The sequence below is a fragment of the Mastigoproctus giganteus genome, chromosome 3, assembly GCF_048544385.1.
Source record: "Mastigoproctus giganteus isolate SK-2022 chromosome 3, ASM4854438v1, whole genome shotgun sequence".
In the NCBI taxonomy this organism is placed as follows: domain Eukaryota; kingdom Metazoa; phylum Arthropoda; class Arachnida; order Uropygi; family Thelyphonidae; genus Mastigoproctus; species Mastigoproctus giganteus.
Window position 1 is genome coordinate 14,707,522 of NC_143577.1, and position 14,978 is coordinate 14,722,499.

General features: G+C 37.1%; 1 protein-coding gene across 5 annotated transcripts in view; it reads left to right on the top strand.

The window, feature by feature from the left end:
* The first annotated feature begins 3,567 nt into the window (after window positions 1-3,567).
* LOC150087731 (dynamin-like) overlaps window positions 3,568-14,978 on the top strand; it is a 465,630-nt gene continuing 454,219 nt past the window's right edge. For all 5 annotated transcript variants that reach the window (XR_016546724.1, XR_016546723.1, XM_090369182.1 and 2 more), the window contains exon 1: window positions 3,568-3,819. Coding sequence is in view for 3 of the 5 variants with exons in the window: in XM_090369182.1 (XP_090225308.1) it covers window positions 3,656-3,819 (164 nt within the window). In the remaining 2 variants the exon portion in view is untranslated. The remainder of the gene's footprint in view (window positions 3,820-14,978) is intronic.

The following is a 14,978-nucleotide window of genomic DNA, read 5'->3' on the forward strand; positions in this document are numbered from 1 at the left end:
TAATAATAATAATAATAATAATTTGTCCAAATAGCATTGCGTCACTTTTGTTGGTAAAACCAACGATTGTTGGTAAAACCAACGTTTTATTGGTAAAACCAAAATACGAGATTAAAATTTATAAGAGCGGTCAGATATTTTTAATGTTTTAATCCCAACATAACATTTCCTTTCTTTATCTAGCACTGCTAGAAAATAAGAGAGTTATATTCGGTATATAGTTTTTACAGTTAACTATTGACCATAAGACAATTAGATGGACGGGGAGGAGGAGGGTTATTGTTTCTAGCAAGCAGGTGGCAATAACCCCAGAAACGGCCTTCAGCGAAATTACACTTAATTAATCCTCTACAAGAAAACGTTCTCGCAAATGGAATGCAGACAGTAGCTTTCGAGTTTATGAATTTGGTTGTTTATACTGCATCAGCTTGTCACTTGTATAATTTCATAAGTTCTATGCGAAAGTATCATGCTAATCCGTTAGCAACAGGTTCGGTCCGTTTCCTGGGAAGGGATGGCTGCTATGTTTAAACGAACCCCATTAATTATTGCTAAGTGTCAGTTTACATATTTTTGTGAAGTACAGTATATAACTTTTGTTTCAGCTCAGCGGTACTTAAATTAGATTTGTATCTATTTGGCAAAATAGGGTGTGGACAGCAGGTTTAAGGAAAAAGAAAGAAATAAGTAAAGAAGAAAAGTCATCTGTAGGAGATGGATGCGAATGAATTGTTAAAGTGGAACATTTTTGGAATAAGATTGCTTCCCTCTTCCTTTGGGAGGGGAACGTTTCCAGTATGTACCTGTTTAAAAATCAGAAAGTTTCACTGACTTTTCCATTTACATTTGTCCAAATAGCATTGCGTCACTTTTGTTGGTTAAAACAACAACAACAACAACAACAACAAAAAAGATCTGCTAACTACAGACGAGCATATACAAATCCTTTAAATTAAGAATTTCTTGAGCCTAAAAAATGTTCGAAGCTAGTTCTCTCCAAAAGACTGACAAGTGGCGAAACCATTACAGTATCAAGTATGACGCCCTCCCAGGGCCGTGCAAATGGGAGGGTGCACTGGATGCGTTGGACAAGGGGCCCCCGATCTAGAGGGCCCAATCGAGGAGCCATAAAAGTCTGAACATAAATAAACGAGGCCCCTTAACCCTCTTTTGCGTCCGGGTCGCCAAGTATCTTTGCACAGCCCTGCCAGAGCGGCCCTCCCTTCTTTTCATCATGCCTTTTTATAATTATCGGGAAGAGGGAATGAACCATTAACTTGAAACATTTTTGAAAATAAAAAAGTATTTTTCTTCTTTATTAGATTTCTTCTTGCACAGATTTGTAATTAATACTAAACTGCTTTTTTCCACTTGGATCTTATATTGTTTTTTTTTTTTTTTCCCTTTCTTTCTGGGATTAGATTATACCTGCCAGTCAGTATTTCCCCTTCCAGGAAAAAAAAAAAAAAAAACAGTAAAAGCAATATACAGTATTACCAAGTATGTATCATTAAATAATTTAAATAAACTTATTTTATTATTTTTTCACCCGCTGGATCCAAACTAGAGTTTTTCAATACTTAACGTTGAGTTTAACCCTTGTGTAAAATAATTGTAACCGAATATGTGGTTATATTTGACTATAATTATTTTTAAATTTATTTTAAATTAACGAAACACTCTCTTAGAGAATTCCTGGTTAGGAAAGTCGAGAGCTAGCGACGCCCTGGCTCGAAGTGCATGATAGGCCCTCACTTTTCTGTGTTTGTGGGATCTGTAGATGTTAAGGTTAAAAAGCAAGAAGTTAGTTCTAACCTATAATAAATCAATAAAAACATTTTTATTATTACATTTTTTGTCGATTATTAGAAGTGAATTTAATTACTTAAAAAATGTAATATTAAGATCCCATCCGGGTCCTTCGAAGAAATGCAGGTCCGGGGTATTGTGAATCCCTATCCCCTCTTCCCCCCTTTAGTTGGGGCGGATGATTACAAACAAACAAAAAACAAAAATCAGAAATCACCTCTCTCTCTTTCTCGCCCACACACACACACACACATACACACACATGCACAACCCCAGGGGCTCACATCTTGTGAGTATGGGCTTGGCACACCCAGGGTTCTGAGCTGGATATCATCCTTCTTCTCTTTCTTGGTGATTCAGTTCTACTTCTGACTCTTGTTCTTTCTCTCTCAGGGTAATTCAGAATTTTTTTTTTCCCCGCACCATATGGCTAATAATAATAATAATAATAATTAAAGTCTTAGGGACTCCATTTGAAATCCTGTGGTATTATCATAGTCAGCCATTTTCAATCCACTACAGGATGAAGGAATCCGTGACGGGTATTCCAAGCAGAAATCCGTGAGTTGGGTCCGCGGAATACAAAAGTTACCACTTTTATTGGTTAAAACAACAAAAATATTGTTTAAATAATGAAGTATAAAGTACGCAGAAATAGTGTAAGCGGTTATTAACTTGGCAGTAGATTTTTTTTGTTTGTTTGTTTGTTTGACCCAAGTTTACTTTATTGTACATATTTGACTATTGTAAAACTTCCTATAATTTTTAATAAGCGTTTTACAGAGAGCATCCGAGTTTATGAACTTAACTCCTCCAACTGGGAAGAGTTCATAAAATTTTCTTTCTTAAAAATTCCTAAGAAAATTTTTTTGCAAGAAAAGAAAACAGTGACCAAACAGAAAAAAATTAATTGAGTAAAAATGTAAGTTTTTTAGTTATGCTTATGATAAAATTTACTATGTATACGAACAATAATTTTTTTCATAGATGCTTCTTCCAGGGAAATTTTTAAGGAATTTTTATTTTTACCAAAATAAATTTTTTCAGGGGGCCCACACAAAACTTTGCATTGGGGCCCACATTTTCTAGTCACGACACTGAAGGAAAACAAAGTAAATAAAAATAAAATAAAAAAACAAACGATGGCGTCCCACATAACTGTACAATACAAAATAAAGTTTTATATAGTGTTTTTATTTAATTATCTCGAATTCCAGAGAGAGAGAGAGAGAGAGAGAGAGAAAGAGAAATGAAATGAAATGAATAAAAGAGACTGCTCTCTTTATCCCGTCTAGTGGATCCATGTTCCACGGAAGCGTGGATTTATTACGCGATCTTTTATTTATATTAATTTAATAGAGAGATTTTATGTGAACTATTTAATTGCACAGACGCAGCGAATAATAATAATATTATTATATTATTAATAATTCTGTTACTTCACTAATTTATCACATACAAGTAGTGAGGGAAATATCCCACCGTATAGGATTTATCAGATCTCAACCCTGACTGCAGACTAACAGATACAATATAGAGGCTGCAAAGTTGACTTAAACTTTTCTCACATTTGCCCATCAGAGAAATATTTACGTTATTCCAAAAATAGCTCATTAAATATATTTGTTGTGCGAACATGCAATTGTATTAAATTTGTCCTTAATGTCATTGATACTCTGCTCCTTGTTCACAAAATCGATTACTCTGCTATACCGTTTCTGCAATGCGCATGCGTGCGATCAGCAGCAAAATGTTTGATTACGTACCGCCTCTTCCGTGGTGATGGAGTTGAATGAGTAGTTGGCTGTATTTGTCATTGTTGCCTGTGACAACATAACCCAGAACGATGACGGGTAACGAAGGAATGGAAAATTTGATTCCAATAGTGAATAAACTTCAAGATGCATTTACACAGATAGGTGTAGATCTAACGCTTGATTTACCTCAGATAGCAGTGGTTGGTGGACAGAGTGCTGGGAAGAGTAGCGTACTAGAGAATTTTGTCGGCAGGTAAGTTAAGCCTAACAGCAACTCATCCTGCAGGATTTTTATCTTGACATCACTCCTTTGAATTGTAAATGGAACAGGTTTTCTCTTAGTCACAGATAATTCAAAATTTAATAACCCTTGAGCCTTGTGAATTTTTTAAAGTACCAAATATAGTGGGTAGCATAGTTATTACTATAAAAATTTAAATATTTATCAGTATATGTCACGGCTTTAAATTTTTTTTTTTTTTTTTTTTTTTAGTGGAACCATAATATCTCTAAAAACAAAAATAAATAATAATAAAAACTAATGTTTCAAGTTAAGTAAAAATCATTGCTAAAAATTAGCGGAATATTTGCGGCACCTCTGGAACCCTCCCCTCCCCATCTTTTCAAAAACCTTTGCTCTGAGCTGTTCTGATTCTTTGATATTTCTTGTCTGTTTTAAAATGTTGCCAGTATATCTCAAGTACAATTGTTCCAGACGTTTTTCACCGTTATTTACCTCCTTTTCATTAAAAAAAAAAAACAAAAGTCACCTCTTGCTCTCTCTCTTCTCTCCACACACACATCGCTCACTGGCTGCAATAGTGGCATAACTCAAAAATCGTAATTCTGAGATAATCGATGAGGAAAATTTGTCTTTTAAAATTAGTTTGTTTACAATTGAAGAAATTATGTGATTGTTGAAATATATTGATTCATCTCACCATACCCAGTGGTACTCAAAATTAGGCTGGTTTGATCAACATTCTCTTATGGGTAACCGGAATACTCAAAAATGCAACCCCCCCCCCGCCTTTTGAGTTGTGCCACTATTGCACCAACAACTCAAAATTTGTGATTTGAGTCTCCTAAAGATGAAAGGTAATTAGGATAAAGAACAAAAAAAAAAAAAAAAAACCCATTAAATAAGAGCTTTATTTATATTCATAAACTCAGTAACATGTATGAACTACATTTTAATCTTTGAGAACATAATCGTAGTAAAGCATAAATAAGAACAACAAGTTAGTACATAATTATTGGTGTACAAACAAGCAAAATGGAAGAATTTAAGTAATTCTTCGAAAAATTTATTCCTTCCATAAATTAACTTTTAGACTTATAAAAGCCTGCATGAGATTTGGGAATTGTGCTATTGTTCAACAAACAATGGAGCTCCCTGTGCTTCTTTTTCGAAATCGGAATGGAACTCTTGTAGCCTTTTTTCAATTTGAAATCTACAAATGTCTCCAAAGGTTTTCTTTGTTTTACTAGCTTTAACATTAACTGATTTATAATCGTCCTGTTTGTATGATGTTTTATATAATAAAAAGGGTCCAAATGCTGCTTTTCTGCTTTAAAGCTAGCACTTGAATGGGTTGAGCACGCTGAATTCTGATGGGATCCTTCCACTTGTTCAGATTACGAACCTAAGGGGGCATAAATTCAAATTAAGAAAAGACAGATGTAGAATAGATGTGCGAAAATTTGCCTTTAGCCAGCGGGTGGTTAATTGCTGGAACAAACTTCCATCTGTCATTGTGGAAGTTGATAGGTTGAATAAATTTAAGGAGGAACTGGACAGGCATTTGGAGGGAATGGTGTGATTTTTTTTTTGGCTGATGCTGCATAAGCTCATACACTTGCTTTCTTGCATCACATGCCACCACTACTACTACTACTACATCAGTATTTTCATTAAATTTCATAGAAGTGCGTTGGGCAAAATCTTTCAGGTCATAAAAATTGCAATGACTTGTCTCTGTCACCTTGAAAGGGTTTCCTGTCTTTCTGGTTTGTTATTTGGTTTTTAGGAGCATTAGCAACTAAGGCCATATTGCTCCGGGATATGCGGTGGTCATTCCCTGACCTTTCCGCATCCACCGTATTTGGTGGTGACGGGCTCGAACCCCGGCCTAATCAAGAAGTGTGTGTGCTACGCACTGCTGCTCCTTCCCACCTGGCTACGGAGGCACCTGTCTTTCTGGTAGTTCTAGCTAAAGTAACATTGTGATGGGACAAATACAGGACCAGACTTTAGTGATCTTTTAATATTTTTCTATAATAATGAGTTGCACAGTCACCCTCGTTTTGCATATGACCTACAACAAGAAATTTGCATTGCATTACACCAATACTGGCACAACTCAAAAAGGATCACTATTGCACACACACCATGCTCCATTCAGTCCCAAGGTTGGGGCACACTGCAGAAGTGCCACTGTTGATGCTTCTCGATGCAGTAAAAACTCAGATGGCATAACGACACTTGTGTCACCTAGCGAGATAATATTGATCTCACACTGTACTCTAATTGCATAAATGTAGAGTCCACGGTCCCAACCTCATCAGTTGTATTAACTCAAAAATTAAGAATTTTGAGTTGTGCCACAATTGCAGCCAGTGAGTGACATGATCTCACAAAACCTCTCAGGCAACCCAGTTTAATAACCTGTGATATATGTGGTGTGTATTCTAAGTAAGAATATCCCTGTGCTATTCAGTGGACGAAGGATAAAGCACACAGAAAAAGTACAAATGGTCATTCACTCAGCCGTTTTTTTTTTTCTTTTAATATATGTAATATATTAAAAGAAAAAATATATATAATAATATGATTGAAACACATAATTGAAACAAATTTTGAACAAATAGTTTAAGATATAAAAACATATAAATAAACAAATAAAATATAAACCCATACAACATGGTATAATCTGCTGTAATGGTGGAAATTTGCCTTTAGTCAGTTTGCTGGAACAAACTTCCATCTGTCATTGTAGAAGTTAACAGCTTAAATAAATTCAAGGTAGAACTAGACAAAGATTTGGAGTGAATGGATAACCAAAATGGGAACGGTTCTTTATTTATTTTTTTTTTGACTGTGCTGTATATTTAAACCCAGGGGCTCACATCTGGTGAGTATGGGCTTGGCAAACCCAGGATTCTGAGCTGGATATCATCATTCTTCTCTTTCTTGGTGATTCCTTTCTACTTCTCTCTCTCTCTCTCTCTCTCTCTCCCTCTCACAGGGTAACTTGGGGAATTTTTTTTTGGCTAGTGCAGCATAAGCCTCAGGCTTCCTTGTGTTGTACCACATGGCTAATAATAATAATAATAACCTTGCTTTCTTGCATCATATGCCTCTACTAATGTTAATTCTAAATATAAATGAAGAATGATATTATGTAAAGTACATTTAATAGAACTGATTAACACTATCAAATAAACCATTAAACATTACAACAGACTGTGATATTAGAGAATAAGAACATATGGAGAATTACACACATATGGAGAATTACACACATATGATATATATATAGTAAACCTCACTAATTTGGGTCTCCCTACAATTCAGACTGCCATTTTTTTTTTTATGCATGTATTTTATTTATTCAGAGGAGAGATTTTTCCTATACAAGAATTTAATGATACAGTTTCAAAATTATTTTAAGGATGATTTCACAGTCACTTTGTAAAAGAAGGAATCACCTAAAAGGAAAAATTAAATGCAAGTGAAAATATTAATGCATTATTATTATTATCAGTAGTAGTAGTAGTAATAGTAGTGGCAAATGATGCAAGAAAGCAAACTTATATGGCATCAGCCAAACAAAAAAAAAAAAAAAACCCAACACTTCTCATTTCACCTGTCCATCCTCTCTAACAATTTATCTAGTTCTTCCTTGAATTTATTCAAGCTACCTACCTCTACAAAACTAGATGGAACTTTGTTCTAACAATTAACTGCCCTCTGGCTGAAACCAAATTTCTGTGCATCCGACTTGCAACAATTGTTCCCCAGTTTGAATTTATCCCTCCTCATGTTTTTAGTATATATCCATTTATATACATAGACGACCTCTGGAAACCAGGCAAAAACCAGTTATAATCAGCCTTCTGCACTAAGTGGGCTCTGCTGTAGTCACCTTTCCTTTTCAAGAACATCTTGTGGGATACATGATGATTCTTCCTATGATTAAAGCCGGCCCCTTTCAGATTCAGCCATGTGGTAGGTAGGCAATGGTATACCACCACATTATCTGATACCACAGAGACATAACAAAACCAACTCCAAAAACTGCTGTTAAAGGAAGACCTGCAACTAGGTGGAAGGATGGGATTAGTGAACTTTTGTGTGTGTGACATTTTGCGATTGCTGCTCATATAGCACATGATCGATGCAGTTGGAGTAATTTGTTGGTGGCCATAACAGCTCCTCAGGTAACTATGTGACTGGAAGAAGAAGTTTGTAGTCTGAGGAAGGATTTCATCTTCAATCAGCTTACTTACTTATGACTTGGGTATTTCTCAAGAATATGGCCTTACTGAATATTTAGATACCTATAGGTAATTTTCAGATTTCTAACAGCTTGGGAATTTTTAATACTTCTTGATATTACTTTTATTCCATATCTATTTTTGTGGGCAGCAGTATTGTGCTCTTTACATTATTATTAAAATTATGAGTTATTTTCAGATGTATTAGTACTTTTGTGTTATATCAATGTTCCCAAGCATTTTAGACATCTCTTAACATTGTCTTATGAAAACCTCTCTAATGTTTTCTGTACGTCTAAGGCCACTTCAAAAGTGTATTTTGTTTGCTCATAATAAAAAGCATTTTAAAATGTTTTTCATTATGAGCCTATTAAGAACTTTGTTCAGTCAGTCGCTTACCTGAAACACATATGAATGTTAAGCATGTCTTTGCTATAAAATGTAATTGTTTATACAAATTAATCAGGGCACTTTAGATGTACAACGGTTTAAACTGTTGTACATCTAATTGGGAGTACGTCTACAGAAAGGATGGATAGGAAGGGAGGAGGGGTTATGCTATTAGTTAAGAAACATAAAATCCAAGGAAGTGAAGCCAGTCGACATCGCTGGACAGTGCAGTGTCGAGTCAGTTTGGTGCGACATAAGCATTGGGAGATCAAAATTGAGAGTAGAAGTGTGCTATAGGTCTAATGACTCTGATGAGTATAATAAGAAACTGTACAGGGAAATCTGTACAGTATATCTGTAATAAGAAACTGTACAGTGGGCCAGTAAATCAGAGAGTCTTATAATGGGGAATTTTAATTTTCCAGATATTGACTGGAATTTGTGGGCTGGTTCATTCACACACTAGCAAGGCTTTTGTGGATTTATTGGATGATTGTTTTCTACATCAGCATGTTCAGGAGGCAACTAGAGGGAGTAATACTCTTGATTTGATTATCAGTAGTGATTCTTCATGCATTAAGAATCTGCAGATAAAGGAACCACTAGGTGGCAGTGATCACAGTGTGCTGAAGTGGGATTTACTCTAAGAGGTAACTACCATTAGGGGTAAAGGGGAGGGTTATTGCTTTCGTAAAGGCAACTACGATGGTCTGAGACAGTATTTAAATTCTATACAGCAAATTCAAAATGGGAAGCATTCAAAGAACTTATCTTGGAAGCTACTAGGCTTTACATACCAACTAAGAAATATTGTTCAAGGTTTAGGCCTAAATGGATGTCAGATGAACTAATGAGACATATGGCAGAGAAGAAAAATGCATGGGATACATACAAATTAACACATGACACAGAAGCCTATGATAGATAAAAGTTGATCTGTAACCAAGTTACAAAGGAGGTTAGGCAGACGAAGGCAAATTACGAGAATTCTTTGGCAAGGGATGCAAAGAAAGAACAGCAAAGAGTTCTTTACTTATGTAAACTCTAGAAGGAAGGGGATGAATCAGATTGGTCCACTTCATATCGATGGGTCAACTGTTGATGATCCTGCTCAGGTAGCTAACAGACTAAATGAATTTTTTGCATCGACATTCACACAGAGGAGTAATTCAGTGAGGGGAATGCCAGAGGTGTATTCAACTCTGGCAGTAAGCTAGAGAATCTTGTAATAACTGAGAGTAAAGTGGAGGAGAAATTGTTGAAGATAAACACAAGAAAGGCACCTGGGGTGGATGGGATCTATCCAGTTATATTAAAGGAGGCAGCAAAGGAAGTAAGCAAACCCTTAGCCATAATTATGAGACCTTCCTTGGACTCAGGGGAGGTACCCACAGACTGGAGATGTGCAAATGTGATCTCAATTCACAAAGGAGGATCAAAGGCTGACACAAGTAATTATAGATCTGTGAGTTTAACTTCTGTTCCAGGAAAATTAATGGAGGCACTGCAGGATCATCTGGACAAGATTTCAGTTATAGCTCGGACAACGCATGGTTTTGTTAAGGGGAAGTCTTGCCTGACCAATTTGATTGGATACTATGATGCAGTCACAAAAGAACTGAATGCAGGGAATAACTTTGATATTATATACTTGGATCTTAGAAAGGCTTTTGATACTGTTGCACATGGAAGACTGCTGCACAAATTGGAGCAGTGTGGCATTGGAGGCAAATTGCTGCTATGGATAAAGGGGTGGTTGAGGGGGAGAAGACAGAGAGTGGTAATCAATTGACACTGCTCATCGTGGACTAATGTTATTAGTGGAGTCCCTCAGGGTTCAGTGTTGGGTCCATTATTGTTTTCTGTATTTATAAATGATATTGATGATGGTATATCAAGCTTAATGTACAAGTTTGCAGACGATACAAAGGTTGGCAGGGTTGTCAAGGACACTACTGACACTATGCTGCTGCAACAGGATCTGGAAAGGTTGAGCAGATGGGCTGAGAGGTGGCAAATGAAGTTTAACATTGACAAATGTAAAGTACTACATGTGGGAAACAGCAACCCCAGAGCAACGTATCAACTCTGTGGTATTACACTGACAGTGGTAGAGAATGAAAAGGACCTGGGGTAATTGTGCAGGCAGATATGAAGTTCTCTGAACAGTTCAGATGGGCTACAAGAGTAGCTCATGGTGTATTGGCAATGATATACAGGAACTTTTCTAGCAGGGATAAGGAGGTGATTATTCCCTTGTATAAGGCAATGGTCAGGCCACACTTAGTGTACTGTATACAGGTCAGGAGGCCTCATTTCAAGAAGGATGTAGAGATGCTGGAACGAGTACAGAGAAGGGCAACAAGATTGGTGAATGGAACAAAGGGGTGCTCTTACGAAGAAAGGCTTAAGTTTTGCAAATTACAGTGTCTGGAGACTAGGCACCAGTGAGGTGATCTGATAGAGGTGTATAAAGCCTTGAATGGTTTGAGCATGCTCAATGCTGATGGGATTCTTCCTCTTGCTCAGAATAATCACCTGAGATGGCATAAATTCAAATTGAGGAAAGACAGATGTAGGATAGACGTGCGGAAATTTGCCTTTAGCCAGCGGGTAGTTGGTTGGTGGAACAGACTTTCATCCCTTGTCGTGGAAGTTGATAGCCTAAATAAGTTTAAGGCTCAGCTGGACAGGTATTTCGAACGAACAGAGGGGTGAAGTGGAAGTGGTGTTTTTTTTTTTTTTTTTTTTTGGCTGATGCTGCACAAGCTTGCTTTCTTGCATCAAATGCCTCTACTAATGCTCAATCTAACGACGACCGTAAACACTTCATTCAGATCTCCTTGCAGGTGCTTAATCTCCAGATGCTGTGTTTTGCAAAATTGAGGCCTTTTCTTTTGCTCCAATCTTGTTGCTTTTCTCAGCACCATTCCAACAAATCCACATCTTTCCTAAAAAGGCTTCCAGACCTGATAGCAGTACTTAAACTGACAGTAAATGATCAATAGGACACCACGGGCCTTCTTGCCACTGTTTATCCCATTCAGAGAACTTCATGTCTGACTGTATTGTAACTTGCAAATCCATTTCTCTTCTACTATTTTTAGTTCAACCCCACCAAGTGTGTAAGTTATTTTGGAGTTTCTATTCTCCAAGTGTAAGATCTTGCATTTTTCTGCATTATAACTTTGGCTGCCACTTTTCTGACCATCACTGAAGTCTGTTTGAGTCACCCTGAAGGAGTGCTGCTTGGCACTGATTATTAACTGTTCTACTGATTTTGGCATTATCTGCCATTTGACATAGTATCCCTTTGTTGTGGTCATTTAAGAAAGTCAAAAACAATAATCAAGTACTGATCCTTGGGAAACCCAACTTCTTAATGTTAATTGGTCTTGTTCATGGGTTGCATGGTTTCTTTCTTCTGCAAACTTTGGTTTTTCATCCTGAAAAATAGTAGTTCTATTATGTTCTTTTCACATAATGAGTGGTGGCAATGCCTGGATGCAAACAGAAGTTTGCATCCAGGCATTGTAATGGCTTAACATTGACTTTGCTTGCAGTGGCAGTTTTGCGATGGTGAAACTGTGATACCACCAGGTCTTACTCTATGGATGTGTGGTATTGTTGTTAAAGAACATAGGACAGGCCAGTTTGAATATTTTGTAGCAGAAGGCAGAATTCGTAGTTTTGTCTCTGCAATTTTGCTTTTTTTTTTAAATGAGTTTTTATATCAGCAGAACCACCATGTTTGTCCATTACTTAAAAGTGTTATTTATGCATATTGAGCATTCAGTTTTGTCATGAAGGCGATTTTTTTTCTTAAATGTCTATTCCTTTGAATATTTTTCATATACATGCATTTATGCATGGCATTTTTGTGAAAGGGGAGAAATTAAAATATCTGATGCTCTGTTTTATCAACAATTATAAAAGGCTTCTGCTTATTTGATTACACTACCCGACAAAATTTTTTTTTCTTCATACCTCCAGAACAAAAGTTGTTTATTCTGAACAAAATTAATGTCCTGATTATGAAAATATCAATCTTTTACTTCTGTCACGTCTACATCAAAAGATATATGCATTTTGAAAATTCCTTGTTTTTATATAATATCAGCATACATGGTTGTAATTATTACACACAATATATGTTACTTAGACATGTTTCTCACTCAATGATTTCCTGTTATACTCCAGCTTGTTTTCCCATTTAAGGAACCAACAGTAATCTCCCATCATGGCAGATTGGTATTGTTTTTCCATTGCAGATACGTCCTGGTGGAAGCACTCTCCTTGTCCATCACTGACATCTGCTATGTTTTCAGGAAAGAAATCCAGATGGGAATGAAGGAAGTGCATTTTCAGTTACATTCGGCACCCCATGTTCTTGTAACATTTCAGCAAGTTTGTCACCAGTTGCTCATAGTTCTCTTCTTTTCTCTTTTTGAGGAATCCGTGTACCATAGCCTTGAAAGATCTCCATGTAGCCAGTTCAACCTCATTCAGGTTTCTTTGAAATTCTTCATTTGAGGACGCATAAAAATTCCTTCCTTTAGCTTTCCATGAGATAAATCTGGAAACATTTTCAGTAAATATGCAAATCCTCTGCTTTCTTTATCCAGTGCCTTAATGAAAATCTTAATCAGTTCAAGCTTAATGTTTTTTTTTTTTTTTTTTTTATGAGAACCCCAAACACGTGAGGTATTATAACCTATAGTACTTAGTATCATGCTTGGGTTGGAGGTTGAGAAGACGAAAGAAGATATTTGTTGATATTGGACTTGAACTTCTGTAGATTGTAATTTTCAGGAAATACGTATGAAGGAAGGTTGTTCCAGAAAACGGCAGTTGAATGAAGAAATGAGGAAGATGAAAAGTTGGTTCTGTGGGTTTGAAGTTGGACAGTAAATGGATGTTGGCTGGTGGCGGCACGTGTTCGGACTGTTTTGAAAGAGAGAGTGGGAATTATAGAAGCCAATTCAGAAGAACAGTGCCCATGGAAGTATCTGTAGAAGAGGCATGCAGCAGAAACAGTGCGTCTATGAGAAAGCGAGTGGAGAGACTCTGTTAGAGATGAATCATTAATTAACCTAACTGCCCTCTTCTGAATGGAATCAAGAAGCCTGAGAGAGGTTTTGGGGGCACCACCCCAGATGTGGGAACAATATTCCATGGCAGGGCGGATTTGCGATTTATACAGAGTGAGCAGCTGTTTGGGAGAAAAGTAATGCCGAGAGCGAAAGAGAAAACCAAGTTTTTTAGATGCAGAGGAAGCAATATTTGTAATGTGCTTGTGCCAAGAGAGATTAGAAGTCAGGGTAATCCCCAAAAGAGATATATCATTTTGCCTAGAAATCGGAGTGTCACTAAAGATAAGCATAGGAGCAGAAGAATCCTTTTTGCGAGATATAAGACCAGATTGAGTTTTAGAAGGGTTGAAATCAACTAAGTTGTCTTTGCCCCACTGGAGAATTACCTGAAGATCGGCATTTAAGGAATTGGCAGCAGATTTTCGAGAACTTGAAGCTGATTGAGCTGGACAAGGTTTCTCAAAATGGAAAGTTGAATGCAATGTGCTATCATCGGCAAAACTATGGATTGGATTTCCAGTCAATGGAAGAAGGTCATTGATATACAAGAGGAAAAGAGTGGGGGAAAGAACTGAACCTTGGGGGACACCGGCATTAGTGGAGAAGTTAGAAGACAGAGAGCCATCTACCATCACCCTCAGTGAGCGATCAGAGAGAAAACTGGATAACCAATTATTAAAAACAGTTGGCAAACCATAAGATGGAAGCTTGTTTAGAAGACCTTTATGCCAAACACGATCAAAAGCCTCTGAGATATCAAGAGCAACTACTTCTGTTTCACTGAACCTTTCCATTGAATGAGTGCATAATTGGGTAACATAAGCCAGAATATCACCAGTGGATCGACACTGACGGAATCGATACTGGCGATCGTTGATCAGACGGAAGGTTTCTAGGTAGTTTAAGAGTTGGCGGTTAATTGATTTCTCCATGACTTTAGAAAGAGTAGAAGTAATTGCAATGGGACGATAATTGGATGGGAGGGATTTGTCACCCTTTTTAGGAACTGGCTGGATATGAGCAAATTTCCAAGCAGAAGGAAAAACACCTTTGGAATAAGAAAGTGAAAAAAGGCGGCAAAGAATAGGAGTAAGTTCAGGAGCACAGGTTTTGAGAACAAGTGGAGAAATACCATCAGGACCTGGAGCTTTCTTAGCATCAAGATTCATCAAAATCCTTCTGATATCCTTTTGACAGAAGACCACAGGAGGCATTGAATGGAGTGTGTTAGGAATGGTGGGAGGTGTTTTACCAAGATCATTAATACATGAGCTCGAAGAAAAATGGGATGCTAGCAGGTCAGCTTTATCCTTGGCTGGAGTGACAACAGAACCATCTGGTTTGGACAGAGGTGGGAGCAGAGATGGGCAAAAGTTGCGGCCAATAGCTTTGGCAAGAGACCAGAATGCTCGGCTACCATTAGGGCAAG